Here is a 21868-nt window from a genome sequence, read left to right on the forward strand (position 1 = left end):
CTCTGTTTTTGCATCTGCAAAATGGATGCCCCCAAGTCTACTTAAAGATAGGCCAACCCTCTGTGAGGGCATTTCTGAAGCAGTGCCCAGTTTAAAGTGATTCAACTGTCCCCACAGAATCCTTATATTTGTCAGATCGCATATCCTCAATTTCGATAAATTAACTGGATTAAATAACCCAAAATCCTATGATTCACACCACACTTGGGAATTGCAGATTTAGGTTCTGGAGGAGGGCCTCAGATGTCCTCCTAAGGCAGTTGTCCATGAGGGGCGGGGGTGTGCATTCAGCCCGGGTGTTTTTGTTCAGCCTGTCCCTGGGAGCAGGAGGGCAGGCCTGGAGTGGCTTGACGGCAGCTCCGCCTGGCGGCCCAGTGGGTATTCCCGGGGGCCGGGCCCACAGGCCTCCGCGCATTGTAGCTATGGGCGAGGGTAGGGATGCCAACCGGGCCACAGGCGGGTGTGGCCCCACGCCCGGGGCCCGAGGTTAGAGGCACGGCCAGCAGAGGGTGCTCGCGGACGGCCCTGCCAGCCTCAGCCACAGGGAGGAGGCGGATTCGGGCCCAGGCCCACAGACTGTGGGTCCCCGGGCCGAACCCATCTTTCAGGGAATGAGGGAGGCGCGGCAGGCCCCTGATTCCTGTGGAAAGGGAATGCAGTAGGCCGTGCCAGCTTTCCCCGGCTCTGCGGGCTCACAACTTCCGCGTGGCAGGGCCACCCCCACCCCCTGCCTGGCGCGGTGCCTCTTTGTCTCTCCGCGGCTCCCCTCCTCCCAGACAAATGGCTGCAGGCAGGAAATTGGACACGCTCCTAGGTAGCCTCGCTTGTTGGTGCGGCAGGGAGGGGGGCGCCGCGAGGCCTGACGGCTCCGGCGCCCCCCTCCCCCAGCCAGGCGGGGTGCTGGGGAGATGTTTTGACATCTTGTCAAAGGAAGGAACTTGATGCTTCGAAAGCGCTTTTCACAGCCGGGCTGTGTCTGCTCCAGAGCTGATTTATAAACAGATCTGTGCTCGCTTTGCCGCTCCTCACCCCGTCAAACCCGGGGTGCGCAGCTGGAGGCGCGGACGCGGTTCTGCCTGGTAGCACTGGGTTTATTTATTGTCTCTGGCTGGGTGCCGGGGCGGCCCGGGGACCGCACAAGTTCCCTCAGGCCCCAGCCCTCCCCCACCTCTTCCTGTCCCAACGTCATCCCCATCCCAGGGGTCTGCCGTGTCCCCAAGCTCTACGCCAGACTCTGGATTGATCCCCACCAGTGGATTGGGGATGGAGGAGAGGAGATGGTCAGGGCGCCTTGCGTCCTGTTTCACCCTACACCGACCCAGGGAGTAGAGGCTGGTGGGGAAGGGGGTCGCCACCTCTGCCCCAGAGGCGGAAAGGCTCTTCTGGAGCTGCCCATCTCAAACTCTAAAGGATACTCGCGGTTCTGAAGCCCCCTTCCTCCAGGGACTATCCTTTCTCCCCAGAGATTTCTCTTTCCTCAGCTCCGGACCACCTCTTACTCCAAGGCCTCAGTAGCCCTTTTCCCTTCAAAATAAATTAAGGAATCTCCAACTTCCACTCCATCCCAGGGAGAGGGGAAGAAAGGCTTGGGAGATCATGTCCCTGGGAAGGACCACAGCCTGTACCCAGCCAACGGGCACAAGACTGGATCCAGATCTGTCACAGTGCCCAGGCCTCACATCTACAGAGTCCGGATGGCCACAGGGTAGAGCAGGGACATGTGCTCAGCCCCCTTAATGGGCAGCTTGCGGCTGGCGTAGTGGTGCACGATTTCAGGAACACTGCTGAATGGCGGGCTGTTCTGGCCCAGCACGTACTTGTCTTCCTTGGTCCGAGACAGCTTCATATGCATGAAGCCCTGACTGCTCCTGGGAAGAGAAGAGGAGACCCTGATGAGGGGGAGCCCTCTCCATTCCCCCTCCCCTCCTCCATCCTGGCAGCAAATGCCTTGTTCCAGACCAGCAGAGAGCGGCAGTGACTAGGGAAGGTGGAGGTCAGTCCGGAAAGTTGGGGGTGGAGGGGGTTTTGTGAGTAGGTAACAGTAGGTATTGGCTTTGTGGTAAGGGCACTGGGTGTGCCAAGAATGTCTGTCTAGTGAGTGTACAGGGTATGTGCAGGTGGCAACTGGAGGGACCAACACCTCCCACCCCAACCCCAAACCCTGGTATCCAGGCACTCCTGCCTTCCAGCCTATGAGGCCTGGATCAGTTCACCTTCCCCCTCTCTGAGTGGTGAGGGAGGACACCAGTGAGGGGCTCCTGGTCACTCCTGCAGAGACACGACACCCTTGTCAGGACAGTGCTGGACAGATGTGACAACCAAGAGAATCTTGTTTGGGGCACTCTCTTGCAGATGCTAGGAGAGGGGGCAAGCTACTCCCCAAATCTGGGGATAGTCAGCCACCTTGTCCTGCGGACATCCCTTCACCCTGCTGCTGACAGGGGCCTTGGGTCAAGCCCCCAGCTTGCTCATCCAGCCCTTCAGCCTGGGCCGACATTATCGCTGAGGATGCAGCCCCATTCCCTTTCTCAGTGAGGACATGCTCCATTGCCTCTCCCACCTCCCGGCCACAGGCTGAAGGGAGGAAACCAGCATTAGTGGATGGCCCTGTCCACAAGACGGGGACCTCCTACTCAGGGTTCTGGCTATCTCCCAGACGTGTGGGCACCCTCAGCCTTAGAGAGAGTGTGGAGGTGATGCCAGAGCAAGAATGATGTTTGTCCAAACTGCCACAGGCATGGATGGCCAGGCCCCAGGCCTGAAACTCACCCACAGGCAAATGGTCAGTGCTGCTTGGGGGAGCCCTGCTGGCCAGAATCTACCTGAGGACAAGGACAGGGCTCAGAAGCAGGTGTGGGAGGTAGGACTGGTGAGGAGGCCGACTCAGGGTGAGGCCCCCACTCATTTTGAGGAGCTGGCAAACCTCCTCACTTGCTTTCCCTGCCTGGGCACAAAGAGGGCTCTGACTGAAACCATTTCACTAGGCCTGCCAGTGAGAAAGGTGGGAGAGTGGGATGATTGACGAGGGGAAGGGATGAGAGGAAAACACAGGCCCTTAACTCCATCCTTCCCTCCCCTCCCTAGAGTACAGTGTCCTATAGAGCCTGCTGGGGGCCCCCAGTCCCGGGCATGTGCATCAGGGTGTGGGGCCATCCTTCATCTGCAGGTCTGAGATAACCACTGAGGCTGGCAGTGACCGCATAGGCCCTGGAGAAAGGAGTCAAGGGCCTCAGGAAAATGAACAGTGCCTCGGGACCGTAGAGAGGGGAGGCAGTAAGTGGTCCCCTCCCGTCTGCCCTATGCCAAGACCCAGACCCAAGGCTGTGGCAGCAGCATGGGCCCTGCCTTCCCTCGGTCCCTCACAGTTTAGGGACAGCCCCCTGCCTGCAGTCCACTTGGGAAAATCACCTCTCCTAAAAACTGTCCCTCTTTAAGGGACAGATCTGGCCAAAAAGGGCAACAAGCAGCAAGAGGCCAGAGGTGGAAACTGAGAGCTCAGCCTCCACTTGGATAACTGACTTCCTAAGACAAAGTCCCAAGGGTCCATTAGGATGGAGCAGAACCCTTGCCAGACCCTCAGGGAGCCTGGGTGGGACTAGCTGGGCCGCAGGGCCAAGGCTGGCTTGACTTTTGGAGGAAGCTGTTTAATTACCAGTGAAAGCCCTTCCATTACAGAGAGAAGAGAAACCATAATTGTATTTCCCAGAAGCCATTTATATGCAAAAGAGGCTCTGCCAGACTGCTGGTGGCGGCTGATCAGCCTGGGCTGGAGCCTGGCATCCAGGCCTGTTCCCCCCTGTACTCCCCAGGCTAAGGCAGGGCTGTCTGTGTTCTGCTGTGCTCTGCTCAGGGAGCCAGGCCCTTGCAGTCACCCCTTGCCTCAGACTGTTCCAGACTTGATGGAGGCTAGAGCTGTACAATGGAACGGATGGAACGGTGTGGTTATTATAGTCAGATTGAGCTGAGTTCAAATACTGCTTTGGGAACTTTGTTAGCTGGTAGCCTTGAGCAAGTCACCTACCTCTTTGAATCTATTTTTTTTTTGTTTATAAAGCCAGACTGATCTTGCAGGATGGTAGTTGTTTAGAGAAGGTATATATGCTACTTGGCACATGGTAAATGCTCTATGAACCTTAACTATAATTTTTAAAGCAATAGATATTCCTGAAGTTATATAAATCACATTTTTGACAAACGAATTTTCCCCTGATGCCCCTACGATTTAATAATTCAGACTCCCAGAGTATGAGAGCTGGGAGAAACCTAAGAGGTAACCATTAACACATTTGCAAACAGAGAAACTAGGCCCAGACAGATTAAGGGATTTGCCTATGGTCACATAGCTGGTTTTATTAAACCCGAGAATAAAACCCAGGTTGTGATTATAGTCTGGCATTTTTTTTTCATCATCTTTCAGTGAAGCTGAATAATTATCTTCAAATGTGTCTTGTAGTAGTCCCAAATTTCCATATATTGGTTTTGTTTGAAGTGGGGATACATCTGTATTCTACTGCCCCCAGGAAATGTGGTAGGAAGTGGTACAGACGCCCCAGGAGTGCTGTGGGGATGCGAATGGACACGCCTCTCTAAAAGGCTGCCCTGTGGGGTGCGGGCTCTACCAGGTGGAGCTCCTGGGTGCCAAGGAGAGGACTTGCCATCCAGCCAGGAGAGCCTGGGAGGCCGATGCTGGCCTGTGTGTATCTGCTCCCGGGGAGGCTCCCAGGGAGGAAGGCTGATGGGGGAGGGAGGGCCCTGCCTCTCCACCAGTTCCAGGGTCCTTTAAAGCTCAGTTGTCAGCCACCAGCAGCCAGGCCTCCTGCCCACTTCTTCAGAGTGAAGAACAGCTTTGTGCCCACTGCCCTGCCCTCCTCCCAGGACCCGGCCTCCACCTCACCCTTCAGATCCTTTCAGGCAAAGTCCCTATCTCCTTGCCTGTGCTTCTAGAATATCTCGGGCTTCCCTGAATAACGATGATGACAATAATTTATTGAGTGCTCAGCACCATGCTAAGTGCTTCCCATATATTATTTCATTTAATCCGTCCCTCGAAGGTAGATATTATTATTCCCTCACTTTGTAAGTAAGGGAACGTGAGTGAGAGGACCCCAGGCCACACAGGTAATAAATGACAGAACCCTTCTGAGCCGGACACTAGCTCAACTATTTCCCCCAAGAAACTATGAGCTCCTTGAGCAGGGGCTGAGCTCAGACTGCTCCAGAACCTCAGGGCCTGGCCCCAAGTTGGCAAATGTCCCTAAGAGATGGGGTTCTCCCCAGCAAGGTCGGGTATGGGGGGAATACTGGAGTCTCCTCTTGTCCTGGTGGCTGTCCTGCTGCTGATTATCCTTGGTGCCATCTTGACAGGCTAATCCTACTAAAGCTGTCAACCTGCCCCACTCACTTGAGGGACAGGGAGAAGTCATTCTTGCTGGTCTCACTGTTGCGCACCAGGTAGCTGGCCTCTTTGCACAGCCGGAGCAGGTTCTCGGCATCTGTTCGGCTGATGGCCCCGTGGTACCAGCTGAGGATGAAAGAGAGGGAGGGGGGCATTTCTGCAGGGTTCATCGCTGACCAGGCCCACCCATCCTGGGTGCCCCCTGCAGGCGAGCCAGTGCTAGGAGGGGAAGGGAGGGGAGAGTCCCCAGCTGGACACAGACACTCACACCTGGTTTTCCAGAGGCAGCGCTGGGTCTGTCCACTCCCCCAGGGGGCTGCTGGGCTCCATGCTTAGGGGCTTGGGTGACTTGGGGTTCCCTGCAGAGAGTCGGGGAGGTAGACGCCCCTTCTCCTCCCGGCCAGGTGACAGGCAGCTCTTCTCAGATCCTTCAAACTGGGCTGTGGGGAACATACCAGTCACAGACTCTGAGGCCCTAGAGGTCGAGTCCTACAGAAAACCAGTGCCCTACTCCCACTTCCTGCCAAAAGGGGTCAAAGGCTTGTTCCAGAATGGCTGGACATGTTCATGGGCCTGAACAGCTCTGGGGACCAAATTCCAGGTCCATTCCCCAGGCAGGGGCAGGGGTGGAGGTGGGTGCGGGGCTCAGCCCTCCTGTCCCACCGAGGGCCTGCCAGTCCCCACACTGTGGGAGGAGGGAGAAGAGCTACAAGAGAAACCACTTAAGTTTCTCCCTCTGGAACAGCTGACTGCCTTCCCCTATTCCATCCTCCTCAGGGTGGCTTCAGCGCTGATAATATTGTTTCTTTCTCCTCCTCAGAGTTCATTACTGTTCTCCAAATCACCCTGCCAAGCCATTCTGTAGAAATGACTTATTGATCCGAGAACAATTATCCGATTCCCCTTGGTGCCATCCTGACAGGCTAATCCTACCCAAAGCTGCCAGCTGGTCTACCCCTCCCCCACCCCAAGGTCACTGCCCTCAGGCTACCCACCCCACTTCCCACCCCCACCCCCCCAAACCAGTGGAGGTGGCTCTGCCTTTCCGGACCTCCCATCGCTAAGCCTGCACAAGGGACTGCCAAAAGCCAGAGGGCCACAGGGGCATAGACACACCTGTGGAGGTGACAGAGACCCTCCTTCACGCTGTATTTATGAAATACCCCCTCACACTCAGACACAAATGTGCAAACAGGTGCTCAGGCCTGCGCGTGCGCGCACACACACACACACAGCCCCTTGGCTGCACATTCTGGGTAAGACTGAATGTAGATGAAGTGTTTAGTGCCTTCTCTCTCCCCATTTGGACTATTTTTTTCTCCTTGCAAACACCTTCAAGCCCTTACTGTCTTTCAGACACCAGATGTGAGGATCAGCTCCTTCCCTCTCAGGAGTTAGACACGTCCTGTGCTAGCCCGTATTGCCCCAACCTCAAGAGTTACCTGCATTGCTGGAGGCTCTGGTCAGTGCATTTGGAATAGTGTGTTTTTTTTGACATGGTGTGGAAAATATTGGAAGGGATCTCCCCCAGGAGGCACCTTTGGGGGTAGAGGGGGAACGGGTCCTCTGTGCATTCCTTCTTCTTCCAGGAAGAGAGGAATCCTTCCTGGGTTCTCCAAACCCTATCCCACTTCAGCTCCTCCAACCCAAGCCCACAGGGCCTGAGGGGTGAGAGGACATGTCACCCTGGCCAGAAGCCCCCACAGAACCCACCGCTGCCGTCCTCCAGGCTGGGCTCGGGGAAGGGTGAGGCTGGACCGGAGATGTCCCTGTCCCCGTCAGGCAGGGAGGGGCTGCTGTCCAGCTGTCCCACCGGTGGAGGCCAAGGTAGGTCTTTGATGACCTTAATGTCAACTGGAGCCAGTAGCAGCAGGGAGAAGGGAGACAGACAGGAACAGGGACAGAGACAGAGACAGAGAGAGGCAGAAGTTGAGACACCAAAACCCAGAGCCAGGACACAGGACAGCCTAGAAAGGAGGATCAGAGCAGAGGCAGGGGCGGCTTCTGAATGGGGAATAAGACCCTCAGCAGGCTGGACAGAGCCACTGACCACAGTGGGCTGGTGACAGTGGGTGGAAGGCTCAGGCAGCAAACTGAAGGACACAGGGTCAGCCCTGAGGGTCCCCTTCATTTGCCCTCTCACAAGCCTCCAGGGACCAGAGGGACCAGGAAAGGAGGAAAAGAGGGACAAGGAGCTGCCCACGCTTCCCAGCACCACACCTCGGTTTCCTCAGCCTCCCAGCACCCCCAACGTTGTCTCCCTCCTTCCTCTGCCCACACCCCAAATCCCAAGCCCCGACAATCAGGAGAGTGAGCCATTGGTGGCTCCAGGACTGCTAATGAGGTTTCCTAATGACGAGCATAGATTTTTCCATTAAGCAATCCAAACAGTATTGATTCTCCAAGGAGACTTCTGGAGATAAACGGCCCATCCTCAGTGGTGCGTGCTTTACAGGGAACAAATTAGAAACCTGTGGTTTCTCAGTCTGGTTGCCAGGGTAGGGGGGACAGAGCAAAGAGCTAGGTCCAGCTCCAAGAGGAGCCTCTTGCCCAAGGGGGAGTGAGGGGACATGGGGATGGGAATGAAGTCTAATGGCACTTAAACCCTTTATGTTCTCACTGAATCAAGGATCCAGGAGCTAAAGCTGTGTTTGTTCCCCCTCAAACCACCTACACACACCTCTCCATGTTGGACTCCTGGTCTGGGACTGCCACTGAGGTGCTCGCTACAAGAAGAAACCTATCCTCACACAGTAAAGACGATTTGTCACAGCATCCCTCTCCACTGGTCCCTGCTTCTCAGAAACCCCTCTGGGAGCAGGACCCCAGGTCTGGCATGGCCTACCACTGGAAGACACAGCCCTGTAACTCAGGGCTGGTATCTCTAAAGGGTACACAGGCAGCTGTTTGCATTGTCTAGAGTGTTAAATGCCTTCCTTTGTTAGGTGCAAGTATTTAACATGTGCCACAAGTTTTATAATTTTGTTTGGAATTTCTTTATTTTTAAATATACTCAATCCTTCAAAAGATGGAAGTGGTCCAAGCCTGTCAGCCTCCGAGAGGTGATGATGCAGGGAGACACCTTCATCCTTCTCTCGTGCCCGTTCCCTGACCCTGCACATAGCACTGCATGCACTGCCAGCTCACAGCTCTCCACGGTGCAGACTCAACTACACTCCCCCGCCCCCCGCCGGGCCTTCCCTGGTCCCAGGGCTCCACTCCTTGCATTCCTCTGAGTCCAGAAAGCTGCTCAGAGGCCCCAGCAGACCTGCCATCTCCACCCAGGACTCACCAGCAAAGGCCTTGGAAATTCGCTCCTTCTTCCACTCCCAGGGTTGGTCATACTCCTCAGGGGGCCTCTCGTCATCCTCAGGCAGGCGGGACTCCCGGGGCCAGGGGGCCCCCTCACCCTCTGGGGTGGCCCCCTCCTCCTCTGGCTCATAGGGTGTGTCATACAGAGGCAGGGGCTGAGCTGCAGTCTCCTTGGAGCCCCGGATCTCTGCCAGGGCAAGGCGGGAAGGGAGGTGAGGGCAACCGTGGCTGTCTGGCTCCGCTCCTCCAGACGTGCTCCTCTACAGTGAGTCAGGCCTCCTCGAGGAGATACTGCTGGCTCTGGGGCACACATCCCAGGTTCCTCAAAACACCTGCGGGGTTCCAAAAGCAGGGACCCAACAGAGGCAGGAGCAGAGAGGCGCCAGAGTGAAAGACAGGGGGAAGGTCCTGCAATGGCCAGCAAGGGCTGGGAGCTGGGGCTTACACATTTAGGAAACCAAGGCAGGGTCCACTCCTAGTCCAGCTCCTCCTTGCTACCCAACTGCATGGATTACCTGTGTCCCAAGGGATGCCATTCTGCAATCTGAAAGGCCCTTTTGTTGTTCAGACACTGCTGACCACCCGGTCCTTGAAACTGTCCCCTTTGACAAGTCATTTTCACGGACTGTCCTCCCCTCTGATCATCCCGTTTGGTCTCTTTCCCTGGATCCTCCCTTGGTCTCTGTTTCCCAAGGCCATGCTTATTCACTTCTTCGGGTCCTCCCTCCTTGTGCTGCTTGCCCAGTCTCACAGAACCCTTTGTATCTATATGCTTCCAACTGCCATAAAGACGTGTCACTTTGATGTTTCAAACTCACCACTTTCCCGAAAAGCTCTTCTAATCTGTTCTATGATTCTCTTTTTGGGATTTCTGACCCTAGTGAAACTATGATAAAAGCCATGGAGCTCCCCAGGAAAATGTGCAAATATTCTCATCAATTCCAGGGCACTCATGCACGTCCTAGGAGGCCACACCCCTCTGCTGTAAATACAGTGGCCACCCTCTCACTTTCTCCATTTCTGTTCATTACTCCACTCTCCTTGGTCCCGGCCTTCCTTCATTCTCAGAGGCCCATCTGTTTATTGCAAATGCCTAATGAGTCTCACCCTCATCTCTCCACATCTGGGTTACTGCTAGGGTGAACCTCCATTCTCCAGGCTCCTGTTTCATGGGCTCCATGGAATAACACTCCTGACTGCTCTCTGCCCCCTCACCCACCTCTCCCAAGGAGGGAGAGAAACTTATCTGATCTATCCTCTTACAGAGAGAGAACATTCTGGTTCTTTCTCTTCCTGCCCCTGTGCAGGGCCCTATAGCTGTCCTACGCTGCCCAAACCTGAGTGGGCAAGTTTAATTCTGTGGTGAAGTATGAAGCCCATTGTGGTGACATAGCTAAGTAATGTTCTCCAATCACCTTTATCAGTAATAATGCTGACACTGTAATCTCCGTCTTTCTGTTTCCTTGATCTTATTTCTCAATTATTTCCAAGCTCCAGAGGGGAAGAAAGGGGTGTTAATTATTGGTTCCTTAAAGCCTCAGTAATTTCCACAATAGCCTGCTAACTCATCTTTCTAATGCCCAGTTCTTCTAGTCTGTTCTGTACACCAAAGCCTCTGTAATCCCCTTAAAATGCCATATTTGTCCTATTCCTTTCTTGCTCAAGAATCCATAATGGCTCCCCTCCCCTTTTGGAGCAAGTCCAAACACCTCATTCCAGCCTTCGAGGCCTTCCACTGTCCCTCTGGCCTCTCTCATCTAGCCTCTCCTGCATGCCCAGCACTAAGATCATTGGCCCTGAACAAATCCTCCTCTCATACCACCCTAGGGCCTGGGCTTAGACGGACTCACCTGTGTCCTCCTCTCTGATCCCCCCATGTGGTCTTTCCCTGGATCTTGTCTCAGTCTCTGTCCCCAGGGCAAGGTCTTACTCATTTCCTCCTGCCCTCACTCCCTAAACTACTTGCCAAATATCATGGAACCCTTTGCGTCTGCATTTATAGTCATGTGTTTCCAATTGCCATGAAGAAGTTTCATGTTGACATCACATTGTTTCAAACTCACCACCTTCCCTAAAGCTAGTGATTCTCTTTTGGAGAACAATGACCCCCAGCTCACATCACCATCTTGCCCTTCCTGACGATCCCAAAATCTTCCATCTGTCTGACCTTTGGTTGTGTGGCCTTCTGTACCAACTCAGGTCTCAGGCACCACAAATCATAGCTCCATCTCCAAAGTAACTGTCTTGAAAGCAGTGGTCACCTTTCCAAGGACCAAGCAAAGTCATTCTCTGTATTTTCTAGAGACCAAGGAATCAGTTCTTAGGCTGTGGGTACCACAGCTCGTTTTGCAGATACTCAAGCCTCAGGGGACAACCCCCCACCCTGCCAACCCTCTCCCTGACTCTTACTTACCAGCCATCATCTTTTGGGCCTCATAGGGCTCCATATAGCCATCATTTTCTGGGACCTTCTCTGGGGCTCCTGAAGCTCCGACTGGGCCGTCACCAGTCTCCTGGACATCAAACGGGTCTGCATAGTCTTCTAGGATTGCCAACTATGGGAAGAGATCAGGCTTCAGACAAATGACAGGTAGCTCTGCGTCTCCCTGGATACTCTGTCCACAGGAGCAAGAGTCCTGAACAGCCTACCTTAGACCCAAAGCCCCAGGTACCCAAGGGAAGAATCTGAGCTTAGGTGGGGACAAGCTCTGGCACTTCCTTTGTAGGGCTCTCCCACTAGATTGTTAAAGAGTGGTACTTTCTTTTAATTTTGTGCCTCTAGGCCATCTCCTAGGCTAAATGGCCAGGATGAGGCTCTGGGCCCTAAGGCCTGCCTCAGTCAGGGTCCAGGCAGGGGAAGAGCTTGCACCAGGTGGTTCTGCAGAGGCATAAATTCAGAGAACTGGTTACAGCGGTGTTGGACAAGTTCAAACACTGAGCAGGACACGGTGGGCAACTTGGAGATTAGCTTGGTCCATGCCGACCAGGGTGCTACCAGATGCTGAACAAAAATACATTTGCTGACCATCAAGAACAGATAGACTGAGTCTCACTTTATGCCACAGTTTTGTGGTTAATCTGCACAACACCCACCATATCATTGTGTGGGTACTAACCCCATTTTAAGGGAATAGAGATGCGGAGCAGGTAGGGAACAGCATGCCCAAGACCATGCCGCATAAATGGAGGAACCAGGGTTGGAACCTGTGCCCTTTGTACAAAATCATGCTGCCAGCCTGCCACCGGTAGGCATCTTGGCTGTCCCAGGAGAAAGACAACCTTAGGACAGACATGAGGAAAGCCAGGATTTGGGCTCCGCTAAAGTCCCCTGGGCTCCTGGAGGACAGAAACAGGAAAGGCCTGGCCCTGGCCCTCCACATCCCACTTTTTCCCACACAAGTGGCTCACAGCTACCCTTCTGTCCCTGCTCCCAGTCAAGACAGAGGGAACCACAAGCCGCAAACCCTGCAGAGGAGTTCAAGGTGCTTAGGGCGGGGTGCAGCTGAGGACAATAGAGCCTTTCTCCAAGCTGGGCACAGGCTCCTGGGGGGCAGGGAGGGGAGGACTGGCTGAGCAGAGACAGAGCCCAGCCCACCCAGGGCTGCCAGCCCCTCAGGGAAGCCCTGCAAGTGGGTTGACAGGCATTGACAAAAGGTGACTCTGGGGCCAGCAGCATGGGGAGGGGCCACTCCTGCCTCTCCTCCATTCTTGGTCTAGGCTTTGGTTCTTGGCCAAGATCCCACAGATCAGGACTGTCGGAGCCAGTTGGGCAGGGAGACTGTAGGGGTCACCTCCCTGCTGTGGGTTTGAAGATTGGGAAGCCCTAGCAGAAATGGAAAGGGGGCTCCATGAACACGCCATCTTCATGTTGTTAGACTGCTGCACTCCCCTCCAGGGTCTCTGAAGCACGCCCCAGAGGCTCCTACCATCTCATACTTCAGTTCTTCAGCTCCTTACTTATTTCACTTTGTTCTAGTCAAGCCACCCAGCTCCTTTCCTCCCTCAGATCTCTGCCTGCTTCTAAGAAGACTGGCACCACCATACCATCCACTAGCCTGGAGCTCTTTAGCATTTTTATCTCTCCACCTCCAATAAGTACCCAGCTCCCAGAAGAAACTAGAAAGATGTTTCTATTGGATCACTGCCTATCTCCCTTGGAGCCCACTACCCATCATCCTCCTTCCTCTGAGTAAAGAACAGAAATCCACTCACTCACTCCCTCTCCAGGCTTCTTCCTCCCAGGCCAACCCAGCCCGGCTGGCACCCAGCCTCACACTCACACATGGCTGCTACTCAACAGTGACCGAATCAACAGGCAGGCTATCCTTAAACCTTGCAATGGCTCTCCAGTGGCTATAAGAAAAAGTCCATAGTTAAAGAGATTTAAAGATTCTACTTTCCTTTTTGGTTTCTCTTCACCCATCTCAAATCACTTTGTTACCTGAAAACTCTATGCTTTCTTTCTCACCTCAAAAGTTTTCCCTCTGCCTGGATCAGATTCTTTTCTTTCTTCAGAAAAAAGCCTTTCCATTCTTTCCCTGGGTCTGGTTAGGTGCCTCTGAGCTGAGTTATCACATGTACAGTAAATACTTGTTTTATCATCTGTTTTCCTGCAGACTGTGAGCTTCCTGAGGGCAGGAGCCATGTTTATTCCTAAATTCCCAGGGCCTAAAAGTGCTCAGTAAATCAGTTTGCATAAAACAGGAAGATGGACAAAGGAGTACATTTTCTTGTTCATTCAGAAGAGGGAGGAAGCATAAATCTGGGTGGGGTGGAGAGGTCAGACAAGGGGATTGAGACCCTGGAAGCTGCTTAGTGAACTGAAGCAACCCTCCCCAACTCCACAGAGACCCCCAGCCCTTCCCTCACCACACCTGGTCAGAGCCCCATACAGCACCCTTCCCACTGAAGTCATTGGCCAGTGCCCAGAGCTATGACTCCTCCCAGTCCGGCGTGGGCCTCCCCAGCGCCAGCCCTCGGTGCCTGTGGGCGCTCAGGTGGCAGCTCTGCGGGCAGCTCAATGGCTCTTCTGTTCCACTTCTGGCTCCACACCCTGTTCCAGGAAGCCCAGCCTGCCCACCCTGGACTGGGGTGCCCAGAGCAGCCACCCATGGAGCTGGGAGTCGGGAACAGCAGCAGAGACACCTGCTGGGAAGCCAGGCAGGACGGGCACCTGCCCTGGACACAAAGGATCCCTGTCATAGGCCCGGCCTGCTTTCCCAGAGGCTTCTAGGTCACACAAGAAAGCACAGCTGCTCAGTGGGGGAAGCTGGTCCTGACACCTCTCCCCTACTACAGTTTATTTCGTGTACGGGCTCTTCACTGGACTCTAATGTGCTCACTATTGTACAGTGTGCCCATCAGAGCCTGGCACACAGTGGGTGCTCAGTGCACATTTCCTGGAGGCTCAACAGGCCTCCTTCTCTTCCCAGACCCACCGACTCTCAGATCCCCATTTGCCTGAACTCTGACCAACCAGTAGCAGCTGTAGGAGCAGAACTGACAGTGGAATGGGGATCAAAGCCTCTGGCTCAAGGGCAGAAGGAAGAAACGAGCAGGGAAGGCACTAAGACCAGGGCTGATATTGAGGCAACCCTCTGGTAGAGTTACAACTCTGTTAAAATGCTGAACTATTTCTGAACTGGTATGTAAGTAGCTGCTGCCCAGAGGACCCCCTTGTCCCCATACCTCCTGCCAACCAGACCCCCTCCCTTCTATCATCCAGCAGGGTACACCTCCAGGAACTGGCTCCTATGCGTGTTCCAACCAGGCAGTGCCCCTCCCAAAGCAGCTGTCAGGCTTCGACTCTCCTTCTTGCCCAAGCCTCTCCTGAGGTAGCGGCAGGCCCACCATCTGGCTGGACCTTCCACTCTGCAGCTGGGCCCTGCTGGGAGTCCCTGACCTCTGCCCCCCGTGGGGCTTGTGCCTCCAGGGGGAGCAAGGGGACAGACATCATAGGATTTGGCTCTTCATGGTCCCCCAAATCTATTACTGCCCCTTTCTCCATTTCTTTAGTTTACATTTAATGTCTGGACGCCTCTGGTTTTTTAATTTGTAAAATGGGGATAGTATTAATACCTACCTCAGAGGACTGGGAAGAAGACAATGAATGTAAAAGTCCTTGGCCCAGAGGCTACTCCAGAGTCAGTGCTCAACAAGTGTCAGCCCTGATGATAACCTCCTATATTCAGGCATTAAGGCCCCAGAGGTTAGGAACTCGTTTAGGGTGCACAGCTTGTAGCAGCAGAAACAAGACTGGGGCCTAGGTCTCCTGCCTCTCAGTGCCTTGCCACAGATTTTCCAGAATTGGGAAATGTAGCAACAAATACATGTTAGCATGTTAAAGTTCTGAGAAGTTCTGTAGCAAAGAGAGCAGTCTAATTTTGTTTAATTGAGCATTTGTCTGAAATATTTAACTATGAAATCCTTTTCAATGGAAAATTTGTCAGTTTGGGGAATGGTACACTACTTACCTCCCCTGAGATCAAACTTTTTCACCTTGTGTTCCCACTGTTTTTTTGTTTTGTTTTGTTTTGGTTCCCACTTATTGAAATGCCTGTCCCAATTTTATCTGCCATGGAAATTCCTTCACATGAAACAAATTTGTTATTATCCCTTCTAATTACAAAGCAATGCCATGCTTGTAAAACACCCCAACATCACAGACATGCAATCAACGCCACCAACCCTTTTAAGACCGTTATAAGGTATATCTGTGGTGACACCAAGATTGGGTGGCAAGTGCTGGCCTTCGTCAGTCAGAAACTGGTGAACTTGGCCCAGAACACACTCCTCACTTCTTCTCTGAGTCTCCTTCCCCTTGTTCATTAGCAAATGCTAGTGAACACCTCTGTTCTGCAGGGTTCCTCTCTATAAGTGCGATGGTCCCCTGGCATGGTGCTGGCAGGCAGTGTGGAGGCAGGCTGCCTGGCTGTCAACCTAGGCTCTCCTACTTACTAGCTGTGAAATCAACATTCCTGTGCTTCAGTCTCTGGGGGTAATAACTGAATTTTCCTCATAGGGCTGTTGTAAGGATCAACTGGCCTAATACATGTCAGCCCCTTCAAAATGGTACCAGACACATGGTAAGTGCTCTGCCATCATATTATTAGACATGAAAAGACCAAATTCCTGGTCCTCAGGAGCTCAAAGTGACAGACACAGAACACGCTCCAAATACTGAAGCATCTTGAGGTGTCGTGAAGCCCCAAAACTGGGACCTGGGCTCTGGAGGCACCGCAGGCTCCCTGCACGTAGGGACTGGGCCTTGCCTCTGCTGTCACATAATGTCACACTGGTTCTGTGATGAGGGCAACCGGAGTGGGGAGCACACACCCCTTCCAAGCCCAGGCCACAACTGGCTGCTCTCATTCCCATTCGTGGTCCACAGGGTCCCAGCTGTTCCTGACTCCCAATGGACAGAATGCCAGGGCTGAAGTGTCACTGGGTCACTGGCCAAGCCAACAAGCCAAAGATGTCTTCCAGAGGGACTGAGTGCTGCAGTGTGAGGAGGTGGCGCTGGGTGGAGTGGACAGGCCTGCCATACAACATCCCACAGACCTTAGGCCTCAGCCCTCCCCGAAGCACCAACAGCACCACAGATGGCCAGCTCAGGCCACAAGGGTTAAGAGGTCTAAATAGTCCACAAAGGTCCAGGATCTGGACCCTTCTCTTCTCCCTGTACTTCCACTGGAGGTTATGTGTGAGATAAACGGACCTGCAGACTCTGTGGAAATCATAACAAGGAAAATTAATGCAAACAAGCAAACTCAAAAAGGTCAAGGGCCAGATCTTCTGAGTGGAGAGTCCCTTTCAGCACCTAGGTGTCACTGAACATGTCACTGAATGATACATAAACACTCAGTGAACACTGGCTAAGGAAGGCCCCTACCCATCCATCTAACCCCAGGGCAGGCATGTCTTGTTTAATTTCAGACACTCTAGTATCTCCTTCACTTGACTACACTCTTTCTACCCATCTGTCCACTCACTCTGAATTTGGAGCTGCAGAATCTAAGTCCACGTGGATACCATCTACGAGGTACATCTTTTTTTTAAGTTCTTAATATTTTGGGCCCTGTGAACCCCTGTGAGAATCTGAGAGCTGTGAGCCTTTTCCCAGAAAAAATGCTCATGTACCCAAATATCTGCATAATTTCTGGAGGTTCATGAGCCCCAGAAATACCTCCATGAGCTAAGAACAAGAGCCCTAGTTTCACAACATACAGGGTGCCTGTCTTATTGTTCCCATCACATCTCTCTCTCGTTCTCACTTACACACACACACACACACACACACACACGTATCTTGGCATGATGGAGGCAAAGGACACTGCGTAGATGGCCACAAACAGTTCAAAGCTTCATCCAATCAGGGGCCCTTTCCCATACCCATCCCCCTTTCCTACACCAGGTTTTTCCTATTGAAAAGGTCTGAGAAAAGGGAGCAAAGCAAGGGAAGGCCTAGTTTTCTAGCCCTCCGTCAGAGCACAGCCTGGAGGCCAGAAAGGGCCCAACACCATGAGGGAACTCTTCCTGTGACCAGATGGCAAGTCCCAGCCTTCCCATCCTGTGCTGGGCGGGGCTCCTGCTGCTCCCACACCTGCCCTGCCAGGCCTGCCCAGATGGCCACCCGGGCACCCCTGCCAACTGCAGCAGAGGGCCTCAGGGTGGGCCAACAGCCTGAGTGCTGCATGGGGAGAAGGCTAATGGTCCTGAGCCCCCTGGGCCTCTCAGGCTCCTGTCTAAGTCCCCATTCTCTCCTACCCCATAGTCACTGAGCTCATTTCCCCTCAGTCTCTCTGGCTCATCACAGAAGCATTTCCACCCCTTTCATCAAACTTCACAACCCAGCCCCTTTCAGAGGGTTCTGTCCCCCACCCCCACCCCCAATATCAGTCACTGGGTTTCAGGAGAAGGAGAGAAATTGATCAGCCCAAGACCAACCATCCTGGTCCTCAATCCACACCTCACCTCAAGCCAAGAGGACCTGCAGGGCTGAGAGGAAGGAGAACAGAGAGTAGGGAGAGAGCAGCCACACAGAACAGAAAAACTGGCTTGGCGCCGACTCAAGGGCCGCAGCCAGGCCAGCTCGTGTCCAGGGGCAGCACCCCTGTGTGAGCTCTGCAGGCATATGCTGACAGTTGGATTTAGGGTAAGTGGCTCAAGTAGCTTGTCTGCACTCTTCCTAAGAGAAGCCTCTGGGGTCCCCCAAACTCTGCTGTGGAAGAGGTGGAGCTATTCTCTCTGAATGGTGGGAGGCCCATGAAAATGGCAACCCTGTCCCTGAGCCATCCTAGATGGCATCCTGGGTCCTTCTCATCATACCGGATGAAGAAACCACAGATTGTGTGGCTCCCAGGAGATCCTGCTGGATCTTGTTCTTGTCCCTGCAGCTGACAAAGGAGTCAGACACCTCTTGGACCCCAAGGTCTGAACGGCCTACAGATCACAGAGCTGACCCAGGGTGAGGTATGGACACCTCAGTGAGAGGAGGCTGTAGATCTGTGCATGGTTGTGTGCACTTCACTGTGGGATTTCTGTGGGGAAATGTATAAGGGGACTCTCTGATCCTTGGGTCCCCCTGGCAAAGGACAGTCACCATTCAGGATATAGTTATGCACACTCTTTATGCCAAGCATTGTGTCAATCACTTGGAAGACACAGACATGAGGAAAACACGGTCCTTGTCCTGGAGGAGCCCACAGCTTAGTGGGTAGTCTAAGAGGAAGAGGGCCAGGAGCAGCTCAGACCCACATGCCAATGGGCTGTGAGCAGGGAGGGGGAGATTAACTGGTCAATAGTAAGAACAAGGTCTAGTGCTCCCTCTGCCTTACTGCCACCACTGCCATCACATCACCCAAGAGTAGGGGACAATTAGGAAAAAAGAGGACCAAGGACATGTGAAGAAAGCACAGCCTCCTTCTGAGGACTAAGGGTCCTAACCCAGGATGGGCAGCCTTGCCCCATGGCAGGAACTAGGGGGAAAATAATTCACATTCCTAAGGTTCCTGCTCTGACCCTGACATATCTCTCGTCCAGGAAATCAGGAAGGATGGTATTCTCTCTCCTGAAAGCCTCAACCCTGGAGCCAGTGGATTCCGACAGCGACTTTGCCCTCCAATCCAATAAAGCTGAGAAAAGGGGAATGAGCCCCAGAACTGAGCTCCCAGGGGTGAGAAAAGAGGGACAACAGAGTCAGGGCAGCCCTGAGCATCACAGGACTTAAGGCTAGAGGCTCCTGGGGACGGCTTTCAGCTGTCAAGGAGGGATAGGCCAAACTGGGGTTGAGCAGGGAGTGGCTTCTCCACGAGGGCTCTATGAGGCACAGCGGGTGTTCTCAGGACAGTGAGTGCTGGGCTCTCCTCTCTATCCCAAGCCTGCAGATCCATGAAAGGCTCTAGCCATCCTCAGAATAAACCAAGGGAGTGGGAAGCCAAGAGGAGAAGAGGAGTGGTTTCAGCTGTTTGGCCCCTTCTGGGCAACAACTTCTGAGCACTGACTGTCCCCATTCCTAAGGGGACAAGGGAAGAAGTGCAATAGTGGCTCTGCCTGAACCTCAGTGGTCAGCATCCTCAGCACAGAGCTGCATACTCCCTGTCCTGGGTTCCTAAGAACAACAGTCCACCCAGCTCCAGTCCGACTGGGTGAGGCAAAGGCCAGCTCTTGCCGTGTCCACAGGGAGAAACCCCAGCCTTCACCTCCTTCCTGCGGCTTCAGCACCTGCAAGGATGCTTGGACTCCCAGAGGGGGAGAAGGAGTGGAGCTTCGTGCCGGCTCTGCCCTAGGGGGAGGGGTCAGAGATCAAAGGGCAGTGAGCTGCTGCTCCCAGGGGGCAGCAAGGCCATAAAGAGCGGGGTGGGGTTGAGGACTCAAATCCCGTTAGAAAAAGGCTGACTGATTAGGCTCCAGGGGGCCGCGAAGAGGAGAGCAGAGCCCCAGAGGGGGAGGGTCACCAAGTCCTGGGACGATAATAGGGGATACAAGCAGAGTTTGGGGCACACGTCCCAGATTAGTAGGTCGAGAATCTGAACAAAGGTGGATGAAGACTCCGCGTCCCGGGGTCAGTGACTACGATCGTGTCTCCAGGAACTGTGACACCGAGGGGCCCAGCCCAGTTCAGGCCACCTTTGTCCCACTCGAAAGCCCTAGACCACCAACCACCTCTCCCCCTGGTCACCCCCGCCCGTCAAGGCACTCACCCTGTCGTTGCTGGCTGGGGTTCCAGAGATCCTTTCCTCGGGCGGGGGCGCTGGGGGACCCGGGGTCTCGACCCGAATAAGGCGGTGGGGGGGCGAGCCGTGGCGCGGGGGCGGCGTGGGGCCGGGAACCGCCGGGGTGGCTAGGGCAGCGGAGCCAGACGGACCCCCGGAGTAGGGGTCTTCGAAGTCACGCTCCCTTTGCAGCCGGTAGGCAGCCAGGATGTCCGGGGGTGGTGCGGGGGGTGCGGCGGGAGAGGGTACGGGGGCGCGATAGTCCGGCTCCGGGGGAGCCGGTTTGCCCCCACCTCCGCCGCCGCCCCCACCACGGAAGCCCAGGTGCTCCCGGAGCCACTTGGCTACTCCGCCACTGCTGCCTCCTCCTGGGCCGGCTCCGGTACCCCCAGCGCCCCGGCGCGACCCGCCGGGGCCACTCCCCGTGCTCCCCTGAGCCCGCGGCCCCGGGCCGGAGCCCGCCGGAGGGGCTCCGCTCAGTAGCATGGGGCCAGCCAGACTGAGCTAGGGGAGCGCTGTGGTCGCGCGGGGGGCGGGGGCGGGGGCGGAGCTTCGCTGGGCGACGGGAGGGGGCGGGGCTCGTCAGTAACAAGGGAGGGGCGGGGTTCCGCTCGCTCGCAAGGCTGACCTCCGCCGGACGCCGCGGAGCAGCGGGGCGCGGGCTTCCAGAGGTGTGCACTCAAGAGAAGCAAAGCGGGAGACTTTAGGACAGGGGGTGCGATTCCTGGACTGAGGATGAATCTGTGAATCCTCCAAGTGTCTCCACGCGTGCCCCTGTGGGGGCTCACCTGCCCCATCAGTTCTCCCTCCCCAGCTTCCAGCTGGTGCGCGACGCCGAGAGGGGAGCCCTCGGCACCTTCCATCCCTCCCATACCCTCTCCCAAGGCCCACACTAACTGGGAAATAATATCCTAGGAGGAAAAGCTAGGAAGGGCGAGAAAAGCTGTTCCTAAGATGCGTCTGTAACTACCCCCTGCTTCGTGGGAGGCCCACCTACCTCCTCCCATCTAACTGTCCGCACCGCACAAACTCGAGCCCACGTTGCTTCCCAAACCAGACAGACATCCCATCACAATCAACTTCCTAGAGGCAAGCCCTCCCCACACGCAAACAGCCCCTGCATAAACGCCTTTTATTCACCGGAGCACTCGCTTCGAGCAGGCCCACAGGGCCCTGACCGCAGCGCGCGCACACGCAGAAATCACTTTAATTCACATCCCAGGCTTCATTGTCAATCAGGTTAGTGACAGAATAGAAACAGACAAGTCAATAAATCAAGTCTAGAAACAGTTTCATTGTTGTCTATCACAAATCTCTTATCCTGAGGTTCGGATGCTGAAAGGATAGTAGGCATTTTTGTCTTAGAAGCCAAGCCAATTTCTCCCCAGAAATGTAGCCCTGAAGCAGAAGCCAACATTTGCTTTTGGCTCTACTAGGAAGGTAGCAGCTTCACCTCATCATCATCCCCCTGGGCACTACCTCCCTCTCAGTCTCACATCTACCTGTGAGGGAGCAAAGAACGAAGGGGGCTCACAGCTGGGGGAGTAGAGTGTGAAGAGCTGGCAAAACTGAGAACCCCTTAGGATTACCAGGGGCCCAGGTCTCAAAATATTTGAGTTTCTGCTTAATGCATAGTCTAGTTGGTGTTGTAAGAGAGTGCTTCTCAAACTTTAATGTGCATGTGAATCTCCCAGGTAACTTGTTGGATTGCGGTTTCTGGTTCCAAAGGTCTATCTGAGTAGGGTCCCAGGCTCTAGTTCTAATAGGCTCCCAGTTGATACAGATGCTGCTGGTTCCCTGATCACACTTTGATTATCAGGGCTGTAGGACATACTGAAATATCTAGTATTCCACCTGGCTTCAAGAGGGAAAATAACATCTGCACATTGTAAAAATAGACCTAAGCTGGGTAGAATTTGGACAGGTGAAGCAAAGGAGTGAAAGAAAG

The 21868-nt window shown here is 54.3% G+C and overlaps 1 protein-coding gene across 3 annotated transcripts; it reads right to left on the bottom strand.

Moving 5' to 3' along the window:
- Positions 1 to 1073: 1073 nt before the first annotated feature.
- On the bottom strand, positions 1074 to 20432 carry SHF (Src homology 2 domain containing F). Of its 3 annotated transcripts, XM_045822714.1 has the most exons (7): positions 19909 to 20432; positions 11121 to 11262; positions 8688 to 8894; positions 7109 to 7249; positions 5664 to 5835; positions 5402 to 5521; positions 1074 to 1868 (listed from the first exon to the last, which is right to left on the bottom strand). In XM_045822714.1, the coding sequence occupies exons 1-7, from the start codon at positions 20404 to 20406 to the stop codon at positions 1682 to 1684; spliced, it is 1467 nt and encodes a 488-aa protein (XP_045678670.1). In that variant the 5' UTR covers positions 20407 to 20432; the 3' UTR covers positions 1074 to 1681. The 3 variants fall into 3 exon arrangements, with proteins under 3 accessions (XP_045678670.1, XP_045678671.1, XP_045678672.1); XM_045822715.1 differs by lacking the exon at positions 7109 to 7249; XM_045822716.1 differs by lacking the exons at positions 1074 to 1868; positions 5402 to 5521; positions 5664 to 5835; positions 7109 to 7249 and adding an exon at positions 8385 to 8509.
- Between the last annotated feature and the right edge of the window lie 1436 nt (positions 20433 to 21868).

This window comes from Phyllostomus hastatus, unplaced genomic scaffold (genome assembly GCF_019186645.2).
Source record: "Phyllostomus hastatus isolate PE091 unplaced genomic scaffold, TTU_PhHast_1.1 phas_scaffold_501, whole genome shotgun sequence".
In the NCBI taxonomy this organism is placed as follows: domain Eukaryota; kingdom Metazoa; phylum Chordata; class Mammalia; order Chiroptera; family Phyllostomidae; genus Phyllostomus; species Phyllostomus hastatus.